The sequence below is a fragment of the Miniopterus schreibersii genome (assembly GCF_964146895.1).
Source record: "Miniopterus schreibersii genome assembly, chromosome: 10".
Taxonomy (NCBI): domain Eukaryota; kingdom Metazoa; phylum Chordata; class Mammalia; order Chiroptera; family Miniopteridae; genus Miniopterus; species Miniopterus schreibersii.
In genome coordinates, this window is record NC_138110.1 from 73,494,766 (window position 1) to 73,520,457 (window position 25,692).

Genomic DNA, 25,692 nt, shown 5'->3' on the forward strand with positions numbered 1-25,692 from the left:
CAAAATGTGGATTAGATTAGATAGGAGTGAAGTAGATTATGATTACCTGTGGATAATATTAGATGGAATTTAAAGTGGATTATAGCTCTTTTAATTAATATGATTAAGTAAATGCTGGGATTTTAGTGTATTTTAGCCCCCAGAATTCTTACATACATTTTTAAGTAACAGCTTTATTGAGATATAATTCACACACCATAAAGTACAATTCACTGGTTTTCAGTGTATTTGTAGAGATGTGCATCCACCATTGTGCTATCAAGCCCCAAAATATTTTATCACTCCCAAAGAAACCCCATATCAGTTAGTAGGCAGTCCCATTCCTCTCCCCTCTTAGCTCCTGGAAACCACTGATCTACTTCCTGTCCATGTATTTGCCTATTTTAAACATTTTGTGGAAATAGAATCATGCAATGTGGCCTTTTATGTTTGGCTTATTTCACTTAGCATAATCTTTTTCAAGGTTCATCCATCTTGTAGCATGTATCAGTACCTCATTTTTTATGGCTGAATAATATTCTATTGTATGGATATTACCACATTTTGTTTATTCATTCATCAGTTCTTTTTAATTCTTGGCTATTACGAATTACGCTGCTGTGAACATTCATGTACAAGTTTTTGTATGAACATGTGTTTTCATTTCTCAGCATTCCTAGGTATTAACTGCATGTTTAACTTACTGAGGAACTGCCACACTGTTTCTTCTTGAAGCAACAGCATCACTTAACAGTTCTGTCAGCAATGTATAAGGGTCCCAGTTTTTCAACAGCCTCACCAACATTTGTTGCTATTTTCTTTTTTGTTATAGCCATCCTAGTGGGTGTGAAGCAGTAGCTCATTGTGGTTTTGCTATACACTGTCCTAATGACTAAATGTCCTGAGCATTTTCCCCAAATGCTTATTGACCATTTTTATATCTTCTTTGAAGAAATATCTCTTTTATTATTGAGTTATAAGGGTTCTGTATGTATTCTGGATACAAGTTCCTTATTGGATGCATGATTTGCAAATATTTTCTCCCAGTGTATGGGTTATCTTTTCATCTCATATGTATTTTTATTTCTTAGTTAAATTACTTGACATTAATTTTGGGTTATCAATATTTTTGCATTGTTTAGTATTTATTTTCTATTAAGTTTAAATTATTGCTTTAGAAAAGCTAACATGCAAAGCCAAAGTAGTTAAGCATACAAATATTATAGATATAGTAAAGTTAATATATAAACATTCCTTAAAGAAGACGAGAAGATTAAAAACTGGTTTTGGAGCTTTTGCTATCAAGATTCTGTGTAACTAAAATAAAAAAATCTTGTGTAACCGCTTTCTCACCTCAGAATAGCAAATATAACATGGTAAAAAGTTTATTTTTCTGGTCAGTATAATCCCAAATTAAGCTGTCCTCTTTGTCACAGCAGTAAATATTTTCTCATTTATTCTTTTTTAAAATTGAGATATAATTGACATATAACATTGTGTAAGTTTATGGTGTACAAGGTATTGATTTGATACATTTATATATTGCAATATGATTACCATCGTAGCATTAGCTAACACCTCTGTCACATCACGTAATTATCGTGTATTTTTTTAAATCTCCACCCGAGGATATTTTTTCCATTGTTTCTCAGAGAGAGTGGAAAGGAGAGCGAGAGAGAGACATCAGTGTGGGAGAGACACATCGATTAGTTGCCTCCTGCATGCGCCCCAACCGGGGCTGAGCCTGCAGCTGGGGTACGTGCTCTTGGTCGAAATCGAACCCAGGACCCTTCAGTCTGCAGGCCAACTCTCTAACCTCTGAGCCAAACTGGCCAGGAATAATTATCATTTCTTTTTGTGGTGGGAACAATTAGGATCTAGTCTCTTAACAATCTTATTTATTCTACTCTTAATTTAAAATTTGGAGATTTTTTTAAGTGAAAATTTAAAGGCATGTGACTATTATGTATTATGTTACTGAATATTAATCAAATAATTTTGAAATGTGAGTAGAACAAAGACCTTTTAATTATTCTTTTTTTTTTAAATTTATTGATTTCAGAGAGAGGAAAGGAGAGGGAGAGAGAGAAATAGAAACATCAATGACGAGAAAGTCATTGATCGGCTACAGCCCACAACCCGGGCATGTGCCCTGACCGGGAATCGAACCCTGATCTTCTGGATCCTAGGTTGATGCTCAACCGCTGAGCCACGCCCGGCTAGGCTTAATTATTCTTTTATTAATGAAAGCCATGCCATAGGAATGGAATTTTTCCAGCCCAACCACTCTGACCATCTATTATGCATTATGAAAAGAATGGGGGGTAATATTAATAACCAGACTGGGGAGATGACTACCCTGTTAGGGCTCTGAGCAGCCTCTATAAGAAGAAAATAATCCAGTACCTCAGAAATATTTTTTTCAGGATTTAGGTACAAGGGGTTACATCGATGACTCTTCCCTAGTGATGAATGGTTTATATGTATAATCTTGTAAAAGTTCAGTGACTGAAATCAGTGGTTGCAGCACAGGTGTTCCAGTTTCCCTGCCGGATGATAAGTATACCTTAAAAATTGTGTCTATCAATCTGTAATCAAAAGTTACATCGTGTTTTATATTTGGAACAATAAAAATTATAAGCCTCTTTCTGATTTCCTTTTCTCATTATAGGCCTCAGGAGTGCAAGTTGCTGATGAAGTATGTCGCATTTTTTATGACATGAAAGTAAGGAAGTGTTCCACACCAGAAGAAATCAAGAAAAGAAAGAAGGCTGTCATTTTTTGTCTCAGTGCAGACAAAAAGTGCATCATTGTAGAAGAAGGCAAAGAGATTTTGGTTGGAGATGTTGGTGTAACCATAACTGATCCTTTCAAGCATTTTGTGGGAATGCTTCCTGAGAAGGATTGTCGCTATGCTTTGTATGATGCAAGCTTTGAAACCAAGGAATCCAGAAAAGAGGAGCTGATGTTTTTCTTATGGTAAGCATTGATAGAAATATTGAGCCTCTGTAAAACTCAATTAATCTCATTGCTTTGGAGAACCAGTTCCTGGGCTCAAAGTAATTTCAGTCAAGCTGTCTGCAGTCATTGTCATTTAATTTTTATTTACAAGGTTTCATAAGGGCTGGGTGGAGGTGGGCAAAGGGGCAGAAAATGGGGGACATCTGCAATAGTGTCAACAATAAAACATTTAAATTTTTAAAAAAAGAAAAAAAGTAAAGGTCTTAGCTGGATTGATGTGGGGTTTTTTTGTTTGTTTTTTTCCTTACCCGAATATATTTTTTCCATTGTTTTTCAGAGAGAGAGAGAGAGAGAGTCGTCAGTGTGAGAGAAAGACCTCGATTGGTTGCCTCCCACATGCGCCCCAACCAGGGCTGGGGATCGAGCCTGCAATCTAGGTACTTGCCCTTGGCCGGAGTCCAACTTGGGACCCTTCAGTCTGCAAGCCAACACTCTGACCACTGAACCAAACTGGCTAGGGCTGGATTGATGTTTGTGGGACCAAAACTAAGTTTTAACTACTCTTTGTTTACTTGAAAGATGACTAAATAGTTGATTATTTTGGTGGTGGAAGGGGACAGGGGGGTAGATTTCTATGCATCCTCTGAACCCCATGTAAGCTAAAATTTCTCTAAAAATTCTTTCTAGAATACTGAGAAGAAAGTTTATCTTGCCAAAATCCTCTAACTTGCAATGCCAGGAACCAGCCTCCTTCTTTTTTATACACCTATGCTTGTGCCTCTGTGGTTTGCTACTTTTGACGTTGATACTATCATTGCCTCCAACTGTGATGGCTCAGTGTTCACACTGTCCATAAGGGTAGCCACTAGCCACTGTGGCTATTTAGATATAAAAGAATTAAATACAATTTAAAACTTATTTTCTTAGTTGAATCACCACATTTCAAATGCTCAGTAGCCACATGTGACTAGTGGCCACCTTATTGAGTAGCACAGATACAGCACATTTCCATGATTACAGAAAGCTCTGTTGGACAGTGTTGTTCTAAATCGGGTGAGGAACGTCTGGCCTGTGGGCCATATAAGTAAGGCCCACGAAATCATTTGGTCTGGCCCTGCCAAGGCAACCACAGGCAGGCCTCAAAATTCAATAATTTCAATGAAATGTTTGACCAAATGAGCAGGCTAATTTTTAAGTTGATAATTTTGTATCGCCTGCAATTGATGTTATAAATATCCAAATGGCCCTTGGCAGAATAAAGGTTCCACACTCCTGTTCTAAAGTGAAAAAGTGTTATATATGTACATACATAAAAATAGTAGTTGCTGAGACAAAAGGAGCACATTCCTGCTTTGAGTAAAGGTACATTCATTAAACGTAATTTCTCTTACATGCCAGGTACTGTGTTAGGCCTGGGGAAATAGCTGTAAATAAAGCAGCTATTCTGAGATTTACAGCTGAGTGGCAGATACAGCAGCTAAATAAATAATTTAGCTTAAAAAATTTTTTATTCATAAAAAACGTATTTGGTAAGGCTTTAGCTTTTAAATTGGTGAATACAGGATAGGGGAAAAGTAGGCTTACGGTTGTGAGTACACAAAACAGATTTTTTTCCTTGTATTATTACTTATTAATTAATGTCTTATTTTCCATACAAACAGCTATAAACCTAATTTTGCCCCACCCTCTTTTTCCTTTGTTTGCACTATTTCCCCCTAGTTTTTATGCTTTTTTCTTAAATTATGAAAATGATCCTTCATATAAAAAAGCATTTGGGGGAAAAAAGTAGAAAGACTTTTTGCATTGTTGCTTTTTTAAAGAAAAGGTAAAGCCATTAGGAATGTTCCATGACAGGCTCTGTTTAAAGGGCCCAGGGAACAACTCCTACTTAACCGAGTTGTAAAAATCTGGTCAGAGTAAAATCAGAGCAGCAAATACTTGTTCCAATCCTTGATCTATTTTGCATAAGAAAAGTACCCACTTTGCAGTTCAAACATTTGCCAGACCTGAGGTGATTGTTATGACAGCCTTCCTCCTTGGACCTTAGAGTGAGGAAGAAGCTTCTGAGAGAGAGAGAGCTGCCCTTTTCCTGGTTCCCAGGAATAGTCTCTGCCACTGTGGGAGGAGTAGACTAGGTGAGGTCCATGCCAGCCCATGGTGTTAAGGACTGTGGAACATCCTGGAAATATGGCAGGGAATGGAGTTAAGTGCTTTAAAAGTATTTAACTACACTCCATTTACACTTCAGTATCTTGGTAGTGTGGAGTAGTGGTAGGCCCAGGTTGGGAGGTGATGCATTCACAGACAGCAGTTTGAATAGGCTGAGATTTTTCTGTCAGTTGTTAATACTTCTGTTATTTTTCAATATTGCTGGTGAAGAAAGTGGTGAAGCATGTGTTTTAATTCCAGTATTCATTCAAGATGGGGCCAGCACAGAAAACCTTGTAATTACAAGATAGTAGTAATATTGACAATTAAGGCATAACTATATTTGAATTGCCATTAAGCTTTAAAAAAGAAATCCTTTGGACACGTTTCATTATGTTAGACTAAGATGGAAAACAAGTACTTGTGGTCAGAATTTGCTATTGGAATAGACATAAATGAAGGGGTAATCAGGGAACTTTCACTTTATAATCTTTTTAACAAAACAATCTGAAGCAAAAATGCTAAATTACTAGCATTTAATTTGGGGTGGCAGATACTTGATTTACAGATTATTCTCAGTATTTTGAAACTTTTTCTAACCAGAAGGGGTTAAAAACCTTATATAAAGGTGGTAGTTATTACCTAAACTCAAGCTTTTATTGATAAAATTAAAAAAAAAAATTATTGTAAATACAGAAAACGAATTCTGTAATACAGTGAATTATCCAGTCAATCTTGGTTCTTTTATTCTGGCCCCATTAATCTGATTTTTAGCCAATGGTTCTCTCCTTTTTTCCCCAGTTGTTCAGCCTGAGTCATTCTATGTATGCCCACCCGTAACAGTTCTGTCTGAGGAGGTAGGGACATAGAAAAGTTGTGTAGTTAGGAAAACTCTCCCAGGATATTCTGAGGACCCTCCCCCATCACTGATGCAAATGTTTAACATGATGTAAATTGTACTTTCTCTAAACCAGTTATTTCATTTTTGGCCTCTCTTTATCCAGGGCACCAGAGCTAGCACCCCTGAAAAGTAAAATGATCTATGCGAGCTCCAAGGATGCAATCAAAAAGAAATTTCAAGGTATGGTCTAGATTTACTTCCAAATACTTTAGAGGTGTGGTGAGCCCCTGGAATGGGGGCTACATCTTTTCTAGAAAGCACCTTATTTTCTTTGGAGCGCCTTGACCACAAAGAAGGGAAGCACTGACTGTTCTGAGGAAAAACCCAGAAGGTTGAACCTGGTTTTCAGTGTGTCCTCACCTTGTGCTCGTCATTTTGGGTCTGCATGGCCCATATCTAATAACTTTATTTCACATTGTGTATCACTTGTTCAGGCTGGTTTTAAACTCATTTGAGATGCTGCCAAGTTCTCATGTAACAGATGGAGACTAAATGATTTACATTGCTCATACTAAATGATAAATTTGCTCTTGCCTTTGATTGTAGTTGACATAAAGTTGAAAAGGGAAATGCTTATAAATGGGAAAGAATACTTTTATCTCTAGCTTTACTTTGGAATGGTATGATTTTAGGTAATTGACTCATCTGTATCCAATGGAAAGTTCCCTCCTTGAGCTGGCCAGTTATGTTTGACTTGCCCACTGGGTGATTGGGATCCTGATGAGAGGCCTGACCATACTGTCTCCAGCCAGGAGGAAATGTTGGTATGCTGGAAAGAGCATGGGGCAAGTGCCCAAAGGCCTGCACTTAGGGCTAAGCTTGTCATCTAACTGCTGTGTGACCTTGACCAAAACTGCTTAATCTCCTTGGGCCTTGATTCTCTCAGCTGTAGAATGAGATCGTCTTGGTTGTATGAGCTCGGTCTCAGAGGTTGCCCTGCCTCCTTCCTGCCGTGCTAGCTCCAAGCAGCTGGGTGAGCCAAGGTCACAAGGACTTGGCCCAGTGTGTTTTTTGTTTTGTTTGTTTGACTGTGACTGATTTTTACATTTTTGTAGTTGTACAGGTTTAACCTAACTTATTTTACTTAGGAAAACAAAATTCTCGCTTTCTTTCCTGGAACCTGCTGCTGCGTATGCTGCGTAGTTCAAGCCTTGCAGGTTCTCCATGCCTTTGAGTTCACACTGGGCCGTTTCCCAGAAGTGTGTTCACCAGTTGGTTAACTGATGTTTTAACATTGACTCCTTAGCTTCAACACTTCCACAGTGCAATTGAAAAGGATTCAGGGTGGATTCCTCCTCACTCTTACTCTGCATTGCGTTTCAGTAAGGGAATTGCTACCTATACTTGATAGGGTAATATTAAAGATGGCCACCTTGTCACCTTTCTCCAGTGAAGCCATCACTGGCTTTTTCCAGTCAGTCCTAAATGGTCCAAAAGCTGGCTGACCTGTTATGCTTTCAGCAGCTTAAGAAATTATCTTAAAACTATGGAAAATCAGCCCTGCCGGGCATGACTTAGCGGTTGAGCATCGACCTAGAATCCAGGAGATCGAGGTTTGATTCCCGATCAGGGCACCTGCCTGGGTTGTGGGTTCCATCCCCAGTAGGGGGTATGCAGGAGGCAGCTGATCAATGACTCTCATCATTGATGTTTCTACCTCTCTCTCCCCCTCTCCTTTCCTCTCTCTGAAATCAGTAAAGACATTTAATTAAAAAAAAATTATGGAAAATCAGAAACAATGCAGGTAGTTAAAAGATAGCTATTTACAGAGGAGCTACTATATGTAGCTCCATAATTGAGCTCATTCTGCACTGTGGTGATGTAATTTTTCTGAGAAAGCAAATTAGTAACACATTTTACAATTTTCATTGTGATCGATTTCCTAAACATGTAATACCACTAAAGAGCTGTTTTATAGAACAAAAGAATGCCGTTTGTAAATATTCTTACTCTTCAGCAGTTGACTAAATCAGTTACAATCAAAATATCAAATTCTTATTTCTGTTTTAAAAAACAGGAAAAAATATTTCTAGACTTGCTCTTTAACTTTGTATTGAAGTACGTCATATCTATAAAAAAGCGTATGTCATAAATTATTGTAGAACTCAATGAATTTTCAAACTGACATAATGGTGGTTTCTTGATTCAATGACCAGTCCCCGCAGGTCTCACTCGAGCCCCTTCCAGTCACACCTCCACTTCCCTTTACTCTTCCTCCAAAGGGAAGCCAGTACCCTGGCCTCTAACAGCATAAAATGGCTTTGGCTGATTTTGTGTTATACAAATAGAATAATCCAGAATGTATGCTTCAGTCACATTATGTTTGTTACTCATTTTTATGCATGTAATTACAGATTATTTATTCTCATTACTGTGTAGTATTTTGTTGTTTGTGTATACCACAGCTTTTCTATCCATATTAGAACTGGCCTTTTAAACAGCTTGATATCTTAGAGAAATAAAATGGGTAAACTACTGCCATAATTCTAAATAGAATTGTTATTTTTCCTCCCTAGGCATAAAACACGAATGTCAAGCAAATGGTCCAGAAGACCTCAATCGGGCTTGTATTGCTGAAAAGCTAGGTGGATCCTTAATTGTAGCTTTTGAAGGATGCCCTGTGTAGATCATCGTTCAGTGCCACAAATCAAAAGCTTCCATGTTTAATGTTATCCTCTTGCTATATAAGTAAAGCAAACATGTTTAGGCCAGGGTCTCACTGAGGGGGAGCTATCTTGTCATCTGTTAGAGTAAACTAAATAATCTATAAACATGTGCAAACACCCCTAAAGTAAATCTAAAATCTAAAGTTTTATTGGTGTGAAATTAAATTCTTATTGGCCAAATGCCTGTTTCGATGAGTTAGCTTGTAAAGATTTTTGCTAAGCTCATGATTTTTAATAATGCAGTTCACAAAACAGTACAAGGTCATATAAAGAGAATTACTGCAACTTTGTTAACCTCAGCAATTACTTTGTTTCTTTAGCTTAGAGAATTGGTCATAATGTGGTTATAATTTGCCCAAATTCTTTATTCTCTCTTGAGCTAAACTGAATAATGGAAAATAATTTTCACAACATGTAGTAACACTAATATACTAACTACCGTAAGATTAAGTCAGGCAGTCTTTTAATTCTACCAGATGTGTAATGAAGACTGTCTCAGAATTGTGTATGCTTATAATCAGCGCTGAGCTTGCAAAGCACTATTTCAGGCACGTAGTTGGAGTACAGGAAACTCCTTGCACCTGTGGTGAGCTCTCCACTTACTAGATGGGTGACTGTTCTGCGAGTGACCTTGCATCTTGAGAATCATGTGTCCTCAGGAAAATGTGCAGTATTTTGTAACAACCAATTATAATGCAAATTAGGGCTCCATTGTAATGCACCTTGTTAATGAAAATGATAAAACAGTATATTGATAAGCTGGGACACTTGTGATAGCTTTAATTATGTCCTCCTTCAGAACTGTTTCTGGCACAGTAAGGTGTGGAAGAGCATTAGGTTTGTTTACTCTGGGGCCTGGGAGAACTTAATTTCCTAGAGCAGTTTGTCAGCTGTATGTGAAATGGGGAGCAGGTGTGACAAATGATGACACCCACAGAAAACTGCTACCTGATGACACTTGGAAGTGATTGTCTTTAACATCACAGGCATAGCAACATAGAGATGCACAGTTGAACTTAGAAGTAGCTGTATTGGCTTTATGTAATAAAGGAAGCATTTTTAACTTAATCTCTTGTGTATTATTCATGTTTGAATTGGGGATAAAGGAGTTTGTCTCCGTATATGGGGCAAGTTGTGGAGGTTTGGGTATTTCGGACAATTATAGTTAAGGTCACAGCTCCCTCCCCTTACTGAATGAGAAAAGTTGGTATAAAAGTTGCCGATATTTCTTGTTCCAAATGTTTATCCAAATACCAGGCTTTTTATCTCCTCTGATTTATTTGGGGTGCAAAAAAAGACTAATCAAAGTATTTCTTTCAAAATTGTGTAGAAAATAGTGCTGGTTATTGACTGTCATTCTTTCATCCCGAATTTTGTTTTTCTATTGCAGAGCTTTTAGTGACGGTATATAGTAAGAGGCCTCCTGAGGAGCATTGCAGGCCTAAGGTGTCCCTGCGCAGCCATCAGCCATGCAGATAGAGCCAGGTATTTGGTCAAGGAGTTCTAGGAGAAAGTCTTTCTGTGGTTTTAGCTTGGAACATGGTACAACTTGGTCTAACCTCGACTCTCTGCAGGTGTGTGTCCGTGTGTGTGGGAGATGCATGCTATGGGAAGGATTTTAGGCAGTGTACAGGGATGTAATACAATGTAAACAGCTCCCAACACTTCACTGTTATTCCAGAAATTGGGAATGTTAATCAGATTTCTACCTAGGGCAACTTTTGAGTCTTACTGGATTCCTGAGGGTTGGGCCCAAGAATCCTGCTAACAAGCACTCCAGGTAATTCTGATGCAAATTAGTTTGGGACCTCAGCTGACATTGGTAAGAAATAAAACTGCAGGTATATTCTGGTTTCAGCAAACATATGCTTTTTCAAGAGTTAACACATGACAAAAACGTGTTTGTGGAAAGCTTAGGGTTCATCTAGTGAGTATTCTTTTGCCCTAAGACAGCAGCAGATAATGCCACTGCTAATAGAAATTCAGAACTTGACTGTGAAGTTTGTTATTTCAGAGAACTTGAGAAAACAGTGAACACAAGGATTTGAATAGAATTAGGCTTAGCTAGGTGGTTTCCTTTTTGCAGAACTGCCCAGAGTGTTGGCTTGGTCAACGCACAGAAAGTGCAGCTTCTGTTTCTTGATGGTTGGTTGCTCTTTGAACTACCAGAGACTGGATATACCCAGGGGCATATCACTTTCTCATGATGTGGGATATTTCTGAAATAAGTATCCAGACCAAGCAAGCTCTGGCAAAAAGGGCCATTAATTGCATTGTGGCTGGGAGAGAGGGAAGTTCCAGGTGCCAGGCTCTCAGAGGGGAAGGTTGGTTTTGTAAGGAGCTGTGTTGGGTGGGCCAGGGCTCTCCTTGGGTTCTGCTCAGGGCCAGAAGGGTAGCAGAAAGGAGACTTACCCAGCCTGTGGCCAGTGCCCTCAGTAGCCAGCCCTGAGAGGTCAAGTAACTTGCCTAAGTTCACACAACTCATGAGTAGCACAACCAGGGCAACTCGGGTTTTCTGGTCCTTAGCTCTTCCCCTTGGACCCTTGGAGAGGTCTTCATTTCTAACACCTGGAATTCTAGGTTAGAGGAGACTTGAACTGAGAAGGAAAACAATTCTTTTGGGCTTTGAATCCTGTTAGACTCAAACCTGAAGGAGGCTCTCTGAGGCCTTTGTGGAGGGTGACCAGTCCCAGCTCTGCTTGTTGGTGGTCTAAGATGGCGATTTTCAACCAGTGTGCCGCAACAATTTGTAAAACATGCACTACCTATTTATTCAGGGGCACTGACCTCTTTTCTCTTAGATTGTCAAATAAAAATATGACAACAGCTGTCTGGTGTGAGTGAATCAAAAGTATACCTGTGTGTTTTTTTGTCAGATCAAAATACATTTTTTGGTGTGCCTCGGAATTTTATTAATTAGTTTACGTGTGCCGTGAGATGAAACAGGTTGAAAATTGCTGGTCTACAATGAGCATTCTCACTGCGCCCAGGCTGTGGGCTCTGCAGCAGGCTTTGGGATAGTGCTTCCTGATGGCAGGCCAGCTGGTGCCATTTAGTTGACAAATTCTCCATCCCAGCCTGGGTGATTCTTGCCTCCACACAAACTTCATTCCAAGTGACTACAAAGCCAGCACTCAGGTGCTGTAGGGGTGTCACTATACTTGCAGACCAGGGCCTGTGAGTTGCCAGGCCCATGAGCCAGGCTCCCAGACGTCAGTCCCATGTGGTGGGACACCAGGGGGCCTGTTGGCCTGTTATGCTACAATCTGCAGAGGGCGGCTGCCTCCGAAACCTTCCCAAATGTCTCTTTTCCTCCTTCCCCAGCCTGGTGATGAAGCCTTGCCCAGTAACAGTCCTCGTGACAAGGCCAGACTGAAGCCTGGCAGGCTGCCTGGCAAACTCTGGCTCCCTCTGCCGGCCTGGGAGATGCCACTGCTGGGCCTCAGAGCTTGAGCTCCAAGCAGCCTCTAAGGTAACCTTTTTCCTGAGTCCCACAGAACCTTGCACTTTTACCTCCTTCCCACAGGCAGACACTGAGTGCCCACCAGGTGGTCTGAGGAGGGAACAGGGCTGCAACCAGAACCCAAAGGCAGCCGTTTGGTACCCCCAAGGTTTCTTGTGCCTTTTCTTTCCCTGAGGTCCTCCCATTCCTATGCCTTCAGAGGTCATCTGCCCAGCCAGCATAGTTCTCAGTTCTGCAGTCAGTGAGGCAAGGTGGGGAACTTACTGGAAATGCAGGCTCCCAGGCCCATGGAGGGAACTCACCAAGGCCCAAAACACTGACCTTACATAAAGCCATGGTATGGGAGGACAAGTTGTGCCCCACAGGGCCAGCCCTCCAGTGCCAAGCCCCTGCCCCTGAGAGAGACACAGGGCACACAGATGTGGTGTGAGGGGCCACAGGTTCATGGGGCTCAGTGGCCACTCTTCAGGGGGTCTGAACGCTCTAGATGACACTCTCCCTCCCAATGACCCCCTGGGCTGCCTGATGCACTGCCAAGCATTGGAGATGGGTTCGTAACCTGCCTGCCTTTTACATGGTGCACTACCTTCTCTTCGTGGGATTATCTGCAAAATGGGGGGAGTTCACCTCCCATGGGAACTGAAAAATTCACAGGAGAACCAGGCGGAGGACTAGGCACGTGGCTGGTGGCAGGTGTTAATAATGGTCACTTTCCCCTGCTCAGCCAGGAACCATGACGTCCAAGTCCCATGGGCTTCCCTCAACTTCTGCCCTCTCTAGAGTTCTAGATCAGGTACAGGTGTTTTCCCTTGCTTAAATACCTGGGATCATTCCTACTGCCTTACCTGTCCAGACCCTCTATACTTCATAACCTATCCTGCACACCTGTCCCTTTAGCCTTAACTCTTCTTTCCCCTGACAAACGCGTCTGTTCTGGTTAACTCCAGCTTCAGCTCACTTCTCTGGGGAGCCTTCCCAGAATTCCCAGCACCGATTCCAATATGATTTTAACACACAAATGCCACACAGCATGGTGAGGTGCCCATAGACCAGGCACTTCATGAAAGCAGGGGCAGGACTTGGCCATGCAGGTTGAGGTCAGCACTGCCCAGCCCCTGGCAGATGCTCAGTGTGGGGGCTGAAGGCAGTTCAAGGATACATATGCACAGTACTTCCCAAGGTCTTGAGGTTCTCATGACAACCTACCCGAGGGAGTCAAACCCGCCACCTGAAAGGAAGGCTGCATGAGATGCAGGGAGGTCCCAAAGCAGGTGGTGGAGACTAGCTCCTGGGCTGCCTTTCTCTGGGAGCCCACCATCCTCTGGCTGACTGGACCTGCTACAAAGTGCCTCGGCCTTCCCCCAGGCAAGTTCAGCCAGTCAGACCCCCCTCCCAGGATTCTGAGGATTGGGCAATGGAAGTGCTTGGCTCAGGCAGCCCCTTGACAGAACTGGTTGATGTCTGCCCCCAAGAGCCCAGGCTACATAGATTCACTTTCCATTCTTGGCGTGTTTCAATTCCTGTGACAGCCCCTAAATCCATTTTTTGTTTAAACTCCAGGCTCCTATTTCTCACAAAGTCCCCAATACACCTCTTGGCCCAAGATTTTTCTGGACCATGCTGTCTTGGGCCACCAAAGACATGGGGTCCTGGAGATCACAGGAAGTCTCAGCTGGCTGCTCCAACCCTGGTCTGCCCCTCCTGAAGCGTGGGTGTTTGGACAGGGCCCAGCCAGAAGGACAGGGACCCCCCTTATTTACTCACGGAGCTCAATGCACAAAGCAGCCGAGGCCACCCACAGCCTTGCTCAGATAACCTCAGATCCTCAAGGGTGGGGACTGCATGCAGTCAGTGCATCTGGCCACCTGGCATCCCAGGCCCTGCTCATCCTGCCTGGTGGGCACTGGGGCCTGGGTGTCACAATGGGGAAAAGTGCTGGGGACCAGGAAGCAGTGTGTTTCACCCCCCACTTCAGGCAGAGCTGCTGATCCCGATTGCAGAGAAACCAAGAACCACACTTGCTTTCTCCTAAGGGATCCAGCCCCTCTTCATTCATCCCAGGCCCAGCAGCCAGTGGGGAAGCCCCAGCAGAAGAGAAGACGAGACCGCAGCGCCGGGCGACAATGTTGATTTTAATGGCATTAACATCCAGGAGGTCACACATCAGTTCTGGTTGGCAACTTCTTCCAGGGGCAAGGGGCTGCTGCCTTGCTGGGCTGGGCCCCTCCAGTCTGTGCCACAGCCTTTGAGACTCACCACCTGGTCCGCCCGCCTCCCGACCCCCGACCCACTGAGAGACAATTGCACTGATCTCGACATACAGACAGCCAGAGGTCCCGGCCTCCCCAGCACAGCCCCAGGGTCTGTCACAACTGGTAAGGGCTTTGGTGTCTGCTCTGCGGTGATCCAGGGCTGGTCCTGGGGAATAGTGTTTATCGAATGTGACAAGTTCTTTTACAAACGGGGGTCTGGAAGATCTACTTCTGTGGTTCTAAGAGACTCTGGTCTCTAATGGCTTCTCAGAGCCACCGGAGTTGGGCCTGGATAACGCTGTTTGTGTATTTGTGAGGAATGTGTAAGGCATTTTGGTAAGTTGAACAGTAACTTCTTTTTCCACAGAGGAGACTCAGACAGAGGTGCCCTCCTTTGAGCTGCTACCATCCTGTAAACAGAAGGCAGAGGGAGGGAGAGAGTGGGGCCAAGGAGCCAAGGGGAGCGCTCACCCCAACTCCTAGGGACCTCCAGTTCCCCTGGATTAACACCCCACCACTCCAAGCCCTTCAAGGACCAGAGCTGATGCCTGGGGCTGGCAGAGACGCCTAAGGGTTGGCGGGAGCAGAGGGCCAGAGTTTGGGGGAGAGCCTTGGTCTCATAGGCCTTGGGCTGGCAGTGGGTCACAGACGTGCTTCTCACCAGAGAGCCATGGAGACTGCACATCCAGAGCTGCCTTCAGAAGTCTATCCCCACTATCTTCTGCCCCAGGTCTGTGTCTCCCATTGGTCCTGCATCAGGGAGTCCTGGGGCTCCCAGCACCATGCCCAACCCTTCCTAGCAGCCCTTGAGAGAGCCAGTGGCCCTGCATGGCCAGGACACTCACTGTTTTCTCCAGCTGCTCCTGTAACTTCTTCACTGTGTCTTTCTCTTTCGCCAGCTGCTCCTGGGTCGTCTTCAGAAGCTCCTGTAATTTGGTGGCAGCACGGCCCAGGTCACTCGTTAACTTCTTCTCTTTTTCTAGTCTCTCCTGTGGATCAGAGGGTTGGAGGGGATCAGCCCTCACATGCCACACATCAGGAATGCCCCCTGACTGAGCCTGCAGGGCCCAATGCCGTGGGAACTGGGAGCCCTCTGGGGGCAGGAGGATGCTGTCCCTGGTCACCCAGATAGGCAGAGATGATCGGGAGCATATAGCCCAGGTTACAGTTAGGCCTATGCCCTGTGCACCAGCACAGCCAGCAGAGCTTCCTGTGACACTGGGCATGTTCTAATGTGCACTGTGCAACACAGCAGCCACTGGACAGACATGGTGGCTGCCAAACACGTGCAATATAGCCACTGTGACAGAGGAAATGAACTTCTAAATTTGAATAGCCATTCTGACTAGTGGCTGTCTTAAATGACACTGGAAGTTTAGGGAATGCCCCCAACCACCAAGTTAGGCTGCAGCCTGCCCGAGGAGTTGAAAGATGGCTCCTCTCCCATTCCTGCCCTAGGTGGTGACAATGGGAAGCCGGTGCCCAGAGCTGGCCTTGAGCAGAGCCACCCTTCTACCTTCAGCTGTGTGACTGCCTCTGCTTCTGTAGACTCGAGGGGGCTGGCACGGAGCTTCTCCAATTCCTCCTGCAGCCGACATGCCGCGTTCTGAGCCTTGGCAGAGAAGGGGCAGTGGGGTTAGGGCATGGGGTCAGGTGAGCTGCATCACAAACCCAACTAGCCCGCTTGGGGATGGAAGGGCACCCAGCATGATGGGACAACAGTTCCAGCCTTTGGACATGAGGCAGGTGACCAACTGCACAGCAACACTCAAGGGAGGGACCCTCCAGACCCGAAACCACTTCCCTAGGCCACACCCTCCACCATCCCCAAAATAGCTGCTGGCTCAGGGCCGCCAGGCAGGGTCAAACCTCCTCAAATTCAGCCGTGAGCTTCTGCCGCTGCGTCTGTTCATCCTCCAGGATGGCTTCTGTCCGCTCCAACTGCGTTTTCAGCTACATGGAAACACCACAAACATGCTTTGGGATCTGGAGAAGGACCCTCTTGGGAGCCCAGGGCTCCTGGGCAGGCTGAGTCCTGGAGGCCCCACCTAGCTGCTTCTAGTGTTCCTGCCTTTCCCTGCCTCTGGCCCCCTGGAGTGGCCTTTGCCCACAAGCCAGCCAACCAGGTTGTTTCCAAAGCTCTCCCTTTGGGGAAGATGGTGCCTCGGCCTCTGGGTACGAAAGCTGATGCGGCTGAAGGGAGATGCTGATGGACCTCTGCTGACTTCAGGCACCTTTAATGAGGCCCACAGGACAAGGCTGCCTCAGAGCCACTGGGCAACCCCCCCCACAGTGGTATCCCCACCCAGCAACCACCCACTGCTGCTCTGGTGACAGGCCCCGACCTCCTGGTGAGGGCTTTCAGGGGCAGTTACTTGGGTTAGAAGTCTGGAGAGCAAGGACCCTGCTAGTGATGTCCCAGCAAGCCCAGAGTGGGAGGTCAGACCCTAATCACAGGCCTGGAGCCCCACCTCCCTCTTGCAGTCCCTCTCGCATATACACACACGTTGTTAGGAACAAGCCCCCAATATGGCCCTGTCCAGACACCTTCCCTGCCCTTTCATCTGCTCTGTGGCTTCCTCGGAGCCTAGGTGACCCCCTCCTGGGTATCGGGGCAGAGTGGGGTGGGGACAGCAGGCAGTGAAGGCTGCACGTAGCGGTGTTTAGCCAGAACAGAGGCCTGCTGTCCCTGCGCTCCAACTGGGATGGAGGGGGCCCAGGGCGGTTAGTGACAAACATCTGAGGACCAGCTCACCACCCTAACCTCGACAGGGTCCTGCTCTGCTGGGGGAGCAGCCGGAGACCCAGCTACGTCACCATCCTCTACGTGGCTCTTCATCTCACTCAACTGCTGCCTGACCTGAAACAGGGAGGGGTGGGTTTGTGCAAATGCCCAGCGGGAAGCACACCCACCTTGCGTGCACACACAGATCCCTTAGGGAGGACCGCAAATGCTCTCAACAGGGGACTTGGTTTGGTTATTGTGACCTGTGCCAGAGTCCCCATGCAGGTTCACTGGGGCAGGGGGGCCAATGACACGACCCCTCACCTGTGCCAAGCCTAGGCCCAGGGCCCAATCGGGCCTGGGCTGGCCTGACCAATATGTTCTGCTCCAAGACCAGCTGGCACAAAATCTCCCCAGGAGCGAAGTGACCCCGGATGGACACAAGGCACACAGAGCTAAGGAACACAAAAGGGAGTGAGAGGCGGCCGACCAGCATAGCACCCAGCCTCGGTCTGGATTCCTTCTAGACACAGTCCACTGTTTAGACACCTTTATGGAGTCTAGCAAAGATTATGAGATGACACTCTTGCCTAATAAGATCCCTCCAACACCTGAGTGCCACTACTGGGGCCAGGTGACACATCTGGTGGTCCCCAAGCCCCCAGACCATTGACCCTCATCTGAAGAGGCAGTATCACCCATGAAGCTCAGGTAAAGGTTCCAGTTGGGGGGTCTCCCTTGGCATGCGCTTTCCAGGGGATCGGAGTGATCTCAGACACCCCAAGTGTCTGGGGCCTGCTCCCTCACTCCCAAAACCCCAAAGGCAGCACCAAATCACGCAGGCCAATGAGGAGGACTCGGGCATCTTACCCACATGGCCCCAGACTGGGCAGTGTCCCAGGAGCCTGTCACCCAGACTTTGCTTTAGGGAGCGGCCCCTCGGGCTCAGGCGGTGACTCGGTCTGTATGAAACCCACACTCTGGTGTGAGTCCCAAGGAAGGCCCCCGGGGAGTCAGGAGCGTGTGCGCCATGCAGGGGCTGGCTCGGCGGATGCTGCTGTGGGGATGACAGCCCACACCCAAGACGTCTGGTCCCCTCACAGAAACCCAGACACACATTTGTACTCAAAAATCTCCCAATTTCTAAATATTAACTCAAAATTTTAAAAACGACTATGAAGGTCAAACAGAACACACGCCTGTGGCCTTCCAGGCTGTTGCTTGCAGCTCCAGCCCTGGAACTGGTACTGGGACTGGTGGGGCCCGCCTCTGTAAAGCTGGGCTGACCCTGATGAACCGGATTGTGATCAGACACCAACACTGAAAACCCAGAGGCCAAGTGCACAGCAGGGAGCCCTACAAGTCTGCTTCTACTGCCAGGCATAGAGCCTGGACGGAACTAGTCTCAGCCTCTGCTGCAGGCAGGAAAGGCCCAAGGCCCACAGAAGGCAAGGCATGTGTGACAGCCAAGGGAGGGGGGGGCGGCAGAGCAGCCAAGCCCAGAAGCCCCAGGTGGCACTGGACTCGCAGAGATTAGACTTCCCTGGGTACCCAGCCCTGTGGCCTAGGATCAGTTTGCCCCAGGAGAGACGGGAGGTGGGGCCTGAGCACACTGGTCCTGGCAGCCCCAGGCCCAGCTTGGAGTTTTGAGCAAATGAGCAAGGAGCCCCTTTGGCACAGCCAATCAAAGCCTGGCCCCATTACACTGTGTTACCTTTGATAGGACGTAAAAGCAAGACGAAATTAATCTCACACACACACCCCCTCCATGTCTCACCCCCTGCCCCACCCCCGTTCACTCACCAGGGCAAGCTCATTGCTCTGTTTCTGGGCTTCGCTCTTGGCTGAATCCAGCTGAGATTGAGATTCTAATAAAAGTTGCCTCAGCTTGAGGAGTACACAGACCCAGGTGATGGGGGCAAAGGATAGAGAAGAGAAAACCAGCTCCTGTTAGCACCTAAACACACAATCTAATCCATCCCATCACCCTAACCCTTAAGAACACTGCAGGGCAGAGGAGCCCAGTGGGCTCGCAAGCCTCCGACAGCTCCATTCTTTTTTGAAGACTTAGGAAAGCTGGCATCCACTGTCCGCCTCATCTGGAGCCTTTGCAAATGTTTACGGATTGTCTTGCAAAATAAGGCCAAAAGTCTGAGATCGAACCAGAATCGGGGTGCCTGGTTTGTGCTTTCTGCTTCTGACATCAGAAAACATTATCAGATTTAAATCCACTTCCCCCAGCAATGGTGTCACCAAGCGAGGTGGAGAATTCTCTTTCTGACAGCTGACCTGGCTCTACCCCGGCCCTGTCGGCTGGCCCATGGCCTACAGCAAAGCCTGAGAACTGGGGCTTCGAGCTCATCTGAATGAGAGCTGCTGAGGAGCAACTCCGGGCAGGCCGAGACCCCGGGGAAACTCACCCCCGCCACCTCCTTGGCGTAGCTCTGGCAATCGGCACTAGCGGCTGCCATGTGCTTCTCCAGCTCTGCCTCCAGAAGCGAGGTGTGCTCCCTCACCTGCACACGCACACGCACATGTCAGAGGCTCAAGTCAGCCAGCAAGGAAAAGGGTAGGGTGATGGGGTGACAGGTGTGGCTGGCCCTGGGATAAGGGCCTAGAGAGACCTACAAGGCCCGTCGGCTAAGCAGCCAACCAAAGCCAGGCAGAAACAACTTCATGGCAACAGAACCCCTTCCTAAAAATGGTACCCGAACTCCAGCACTCCTGGGTCTGTGTCCTCAGACCTCAGCAGTCGGGGAGGAGAGCGTTCGGACTGGCTTGCTGGGTGGATACCAGGGGCCCCTTCTTCAAGGCCAAGGCTGACTGTCTGCAGGGGCAGTGGGGCCACCTCACACACCTCCCACGACTCCGAAGGCACTGCAGAAGCCACTGCTTACCAGGGCCGGGCATTCTGCACACGGCCCACATTGTCTCAGGCTGCTCGGGCTGGAAATGGCCCCCACTAAGGAAAGCAGGGTTGACAAGCACCCCTAGCCATTAAGACACGTGGTCCTCAAGGGAAAGTAACTAACAGGCTCCGCGGTAACGCTTCTCTGTGGTAAGGAAAGCAGCTGTGAGCAGACCCTCGCACGTACCTGATCTGAACTTTCAAGTTCTCCTTTTAGCTTCTCTATAATCTCTTCGAGATGTCTCACTGTGACCCGTGACTACGAGGCAAGGGGAAAGCCCAGTGTCAGGCGCGAGCCCCATCTCAGGAATCCCAGTGCCCCCCCCCAAGCATGACCCAACAGCCTCTTCCTGGAGGTGAGGACGCAGCTGTCATTCCACAGCCGCCGTACAAATATGGCATCACCGAAACCCAGCAAAGGGGACTCCTGCTTCCAAATGATACCACCGCCCCCCGGATGCTATGGAATTCCGGCCCAGCCACCCTCTTAGTACACTCTGCCTCAACTGCTAGGGAGGTGGAGCCCGGGCGGGGAGGGCGGCGCCTACCTTCTGGAGCTCGTCCTCTGCGGCGCCGACCTTGGCCTTCCACACCTGCTCCTCCTCCTCCACGCTCTTCTGCAGGTGCCTGAGCATGCCCTCCTGGGGGGCAGGCAGTGAGGCAGGGCCCCCGCGAGGCCCGCCCCGCCTCAACACTGTCCTCCTGCCCTCAGTCCCCCGGCGATGACCACCCGATGGCCAGCGTGGCCCTGCTCTGTCAGTCACATAGGGAGTGGGCCCTCTGGCCAGGGTGTGAACAAAGGCTTCGGCCACACATGGACTGAGGCCTGTGACCCACAGGAGGCCACAGGCACTCATCTCTGTTGAGTCCGCCACCAGTGCAACTCCGTGACCCAGGGTGAGAAACACAGGACAGACCTAGCACTGCTCCTGGAGGCCACAACTTCACACCAGCTGTCAGCCAAATGCTCACCTCTTCCTCTCCCTTCATAGACCGCTCCTTGTTTTCGCCAAGTCTTCCCACCCAAGGGCAGCCCCAAACCTCACCCCAGCCCTCGCCATAGCTTAGGAGCAATGAAGGCCCGAGCACCTTCCGCATCCCTCCCACCATTCAGCCAACAAAATGGGGCCCAGACTGGGGCAGTGACTAGCCCAAGGTCCCACAGAGCCTGCATCTGAACCCAGGGCTCTTTCCAGAACGGCCAATGGGCTTTTCCATACCACCACCTGTCTCCTGCCCTAAAAACTCTTTCCTGGAAGCCCCCTGGAAGGTCGCCCAGCCAGAAGCCTAGCCAGAGGCCCAACCCTTGTGCCTTACTGTCTCTGCCAGAATGGTGCGATACTGGTCACACTCGGCCTGCAGGCTGCTCTGGGTCTCCTCGGCCTCCCTCAGCTTGGAGGCCAGGTCCTAAGGGGAGAGGGCAGAACAGGGCTCTGCTTAGCCAAGCACCAGGGTTTCTCGGGTGGCCTGACGAAACTAAAACATCTCCCTTCCCAGGGACAGGAAAGCCATGCAGCCCTGTAAGGGCGTTTATGCCTCACTTACCAAGGGTGTCTCTGTGTTCACTGGCAGCTGCTTCAGCAGTTCCGGGCCTTTCTCTTTGAGTTCTTGGAGCCACTCAGTGTAATTCTGCAACAAAAATGTGCAAAGGGGGCTCAGTGACATTCTTGATGGGCAGTGGGGTTCCAGGGAACAGTTCCCCCTTCTACCTGGTGGGCTGAATTGGGAAGTGCTGGGAACAGAGCCAGCAGAGCCTCCTTGGTCTGTGCCTCCATCAGGCTGAGCTGCTTCTCGGATTCCTCCTGCAGGGGGGAAGGTGGTGTTCAGACAGGGAGGTTTAGGGCAACCCCCGGGGTTGTTCCTGGAGATGCTGGGGTCTCCACCCCAGGAAGGGGAGGGACAAGGGTGAAAGAAGAAGGTGGGTGGCTTCGTGGCACTGACTGGGTGCGTGTGTTTAACCTCAGTGGCCAGTTCTGGCCACCCCAGCCTGTGCATGGTCTATATTAAACAGACTCAGCTCTAATAAAGGGAGATAGCAGGCTGGCCCATGTGGCAGATACAGGTTAATCCAACACCTCCCAGCAGACACTCAGGCTAAATCAGGTCTCAATTTCCAGGCTGTGTGTGTGTGTGCGCGTGTGTGTGCGCGCACGCGCGCACACACACACACTATGGGGAGGGTGGGGTCCAAGCTGCTATGGGAGCCGACAAGGAGGCAAAGAGGTGTCTCTCCCAGTAGCCACCAGAGTCAGGAGCTACCGCTGGCCAAGGGTGGCGGACACCTAGCAACCCTGGAGGGAGAATCAGTACTCCCACTTTGCAGACGGAAACCAACTCGGCGGGGACAAGGCCTTGGTTGTGGTCACATCCTCCCAAAGCATGATCATGCTGTGGCCATGTAATGCTCGGCCAGCGGCCCCATTTGTCCTCCTTGAGGCTCCCACTCAAAGCATGGAGAAGGGCCAAAGTAACTATAAAGCAAAGCCTAGGACAGCGGCGTCCCCTGGACACAGGTAACACCCCTCTCTCCATACCCTGGGGGGGCGGCCACAGGAGACTTCTGGCTAAAAGAAAGTTTCTCTGATAACCTGTCCCCAGCAGGCTGAACCTACTGCCAGCTCTGCCACAATCTCTGCTCAGCTAGGCCCCAGAGGCAGCAGTAGGAACTCCCCCTGGACTAGCGCTGTGGATTGGTGCTCGGGAGCGTGCACATGGGGGTAGCTGACACACCCAGCCTGACCACAGCGCCCACATGGTCTGGACTCAAGTCTTAGAAGCAGATGCTTCTTGGCTCACCAGTGACCCACAGGCAATGCCTGTGGCCTGCCATTCAGGCTCCAAATTATGGAAGTCCAAAGCCAGAGCAAGGGGACCCAGAGGCCAGCTCTTGTCTTTATCTGGCTGTGTGACCACAAGTAAGTCAGGCAACATCTCTGGTCATAGATTCTGCATTTGCCACAGAAAGGTCAGGCAGGCTCTCAAGTCACTTCTGGGAGTCTAAGTACAGCTGCCACAATGGAACCCAAGGCCAGCCCTCCACCTCCCGCCTCATCTCAGGGGCCCATTTTTATACAGCCATCAGGCTTCCTGGGAAGCTCATGAAGTCCCTGCAAAGCTCCCGATAGCAGGACAGACATGAGACACGGTGGGCGAGGCTCCACTTGCTGCTGCTGCAGGCCATGCCCCCCTCCCCCCACCCCAGCCTGAGCCTCAGCACTGGCTCCCAGCCCAGGGCGCCGGAAGTGATGTGAGGGCCCCAGACACTAAGATGCCTGCGCTTTCCCCAACCCCAACTGCATGGAGCCTAGGACCAGCGTGGACTTCAGGGCCTGAGTGCTGCTAAACATATCTTTCCCCCTGTGACTTACTGTAAAGAGCAACCACAGAACCTACTGGACCATGATTCCAGAGGGCCTGAGAAAGCAGCAGGACCAGACAAAATATAAGGGTTTCAGAGACGGCCCAAGGTCGAGCTCACGGCCTCCACAGCCTCTACGGCCTCTGTCTCTACCCCCTGAGAGCAAAGGGCCCAGGTAAGGAAAAGCAACCAAAAGTACACTTACACCTGTTATCTTAGGGCGCACTCAGAGGAGGGGGGGAGGAGGAAGGTGCAGGAGCGGGACACTCTGGGTGCCGGCCTCCTGTTGGACCCTGCTGTGGATCTGAGACACCCCAGGGCCAAGGCTGCGCTGCATGCAGTTTATGAGTTTTGTGCTTTGCTAAACTACACAGGTGCTGCTGGTCGAGTCTTTACTACCAGGCAAGTCTAAGACGGGATTCTGACCTTGGCCTGGGTCAGGGAGCGCAGCTTCTCCTCGGAGGCTCTCTCGGCTGAGGCCAGTGCCTCCATTGCCTTCCAGTTCTTTTCTCGGAGATCCTGGTAGAAAGACGGGAAAGTCAGCAGCCAGGCGGGGCAGCACCCGACACATCCCACAGGAGCTGCCTCGGCGAGTCTCAGCAGGGCAGAGCTTCCCTGACCCCACTCTGGACCCCACAGGGGGCCTGCAAAGAGACGAAGCAGCCTTTCTCTTAGGCCACACCCACTGGGCCTCTCTCGGCAGCACTACCACCAGGCCAAGGTGCTGCAGGCCACTATGGGTGGCTGTGGCACAGGGCATGAGGCAGCTAAGTATCTTTTTAGGGAGGCTCTACTCTGGAGGAGGAAGGATCAGCCTGGCTCCTAAGAAAAAAGAGGTTCCTGTAACCAAACAGTAAGCACTAACCCCTTGGCTGGCTCTGGCCAGGCCAGACACAGGGAGGTGTAGGTGGAACTTCCTCTGGGGAAAGCAGACAGGGCTGCCCGAAAGCCCAGGCTCTGTGAGGGGTGGTGGGTGGGCAGCTGGGTGGGGAAGACACAGCCAAGGCTCCATTGCACCTTGGCCTTGTGTTAATGCTGCCGAGAGGCCCAGTGGGGACCCCCCCCTCCCTACACACAGACAGTCGAGGGACTTCCACATCCCCCTCTCCTGACACTAGCCTCTCCACTTCAAGGTGACTGACCACATGACCCCGGCAAGGACAATCAGCACATTCTGTCCCCATCATGGGAGTTTCATGCTGGGACACTGACCCAAGCTAATCTAATGGGAGTCTGCCCCAGGACTCTGGAGGGACCCCAAGGGCAGGCTTTCAGCGGTGAGTAGGCCCCTTCCTGACATCCAGACCAGCCCCATCCCCGGCCCTGCTGCGCACACACATTCTCAGTGCCTCCTCCACGTACACACGCGCCCAGTACTCACATTGTTCCTCCCTTTCTGCTGCTCAACAGCCTCCTGGAGCTCAGCGGCCTCCTTTTCCAGACACCGCACCTGGGACTCCAATTCCTCAAGGCTGAAGGGAGGTAGTGGGGTCACTGCTGGGCTCTGAAGGCACACGGTCCCTGCAGTCTTGTCTCGGGAGGGACCCTTCCTCTGCCTGGGTGGCCACCTTAGCCAGAAGCACCTCCCACTCCTCTCACTCATCCTGAGTGCCCAGGGACCAGGGTGCAGAACCCAGAGGCCACCAGAGTCCCACCTGGTGATTACAGTCACTGAGACTGTGGAGGTAAGAGCAGCCACAGCAGCCAGAGCAGGGACGGGCCCCGCCAGCAGGGTTTGCAGGAAGCTTTTTCCTCTAGTGAACAAAGCCCACTGCCTGGTTACACGGCTCTTGATCAACCTGGTCCTGCTGTCCCCAATGAACTTGTCCGCTGGCCCTTCTCAGAGTACACCTGAACTAGGCTCATGCAGCACTGTCACCTGCACACCTAGAGACTCAACGCCGCTATTCTCAGCAGCTCACTGGGTACAGTGGGACCATCCTTTGTCCAAAACCTAACTCCACTGAGACCCAAGGGCTCTTCCCTCAGTCTGTGGCCCAGGTCAGACCCCAGGAGACAGGGGGTTGGCAGGATGTCGGCCCCATCTTTTCACACTTCTCTCCAGATTCAGTGGCCCAGTGGGCTTTGTCCAATCTCACCATCCAGAAAGTCAAAGGCTGACATTAGAACTGTACTAGCCTTTCTGAGGAACAGCTTCAAATGGACACATGGATATGTCACCTTCTGCATTAAGATTTAGGACCAGGCCCTGGACGGTATGGCTCAGTGGTTGGAGCGTCAGCCCATGCACCAAAGGGTGGAGGCTTCGATTCCCGGTCAAGGACACATACCTGGGTTGCAGGTTCCATCCCCAGCCCTGGTCGGGGCATG

The 25,692-nt window shown here is 48.9% G+C and overlaps 2 protein-coding genes across 4 annotated transcripts in view; one reads left to right on the forward strand and one right to left on the reverse strand.

Moving 5' to 3' along the window:
- The window catches only part of DSTN (destrin, actin depolymerizing factor), a 31,374-nt gene extending 21,651 nt beyond the window's left edge, over positions 1 to 9,723 (forward strand). The window contains exons 2-4 of the mRNA XM_081150250.1: positions 2,651 to 2,958; positions 6,093 to 6,169; positions 8,506 to 9,723. Coding sequence (XP_081006376.1) covers positions 2,651 to 2,958; positions 6,093 to 6,169; positions 8,506 to 8,615 — 495 coding nt within the window. The 3' untranslated portion in view covers positions 8,616 to 9,723. The remainder of the gene's footprint in view (positions 1 to 2,650; positions 2,959 to 6,092; positions 6,170 to 8,505) is intronic.
- A 4,507-nt stretch (positions 9,724 to 14,230) lies between these two features.
- The window catches only part of RRBP1 (ribosome binding protein 1), a 55,875-nt gene continuing 44,413 nt past the window's right edge, over positions 14,231 to 25,692 (reverse strand). Inside the window, exons 11-24 of one of the 3 annotated variants that reach the window (XM_081149652.1) lie at positions 24,743 to 24,833; positions 23,788 to 23,880; positions 21,713 to 21,805; positions 21,549 to 21,632; positions 21,321 to 21,410; positions 20,552 to 20,644; positions 20,191 to 20,262; positions 19,516 to 19,611; positions 18,899 to 18,982; positions 17,135 to 17,230; positions 16,240 to 16,323; positions 15,887 to 15,982; positions 15,216 to 15,359; positions 14,231 to 14,780 (exon numbers count right to left, since the gene is read on the reverse strand). In XM_081149652.1, the coding sequence (XP_081005778.1) occupies positions 14,745 to 14,780; positions 15,216 to 15,359; positions 15,887 to 15,982; positions 16,240 to 16,323; positions 17,135 to 17,230; positions 18,899 to 18,982; positions 19,516 to 19,611; positions 20,191 to 20,262; positions 20,552 to 20,644; positions 21,321 to 21,410; positions 21,549 to 21,632; positions 21,713 to 21,805; positions 23,788 to 23,880; positions 24,743 to 24,833 (1,252 nt within the window). In that variant the 3' untranslated portion in view covers positions 14,231 to 14,744. Of the gene's footprint in view, positions 14,781 to 15,215; positions 15,360 to 15,886; positions 15,983 to 16,239; positions 16,324 to 17,125; positions 17,231 to 18,898; positions 18,983 to 19,515; positions 19,612 to 20,190; positions 20,263 to 20,551; positions 20,645 to 21,320; positions 21,411 to 21,548; positions 21,633 to 21,712; positions 21,806 to 23,787; positions 23,881 to 24,742; positions 24,834 to 25,692 lie in introns of all 3 variants that reach the window. The other 2 variants (XM_081149651.1, XM_081149653.1) reach the window with 2 other exon arrangements.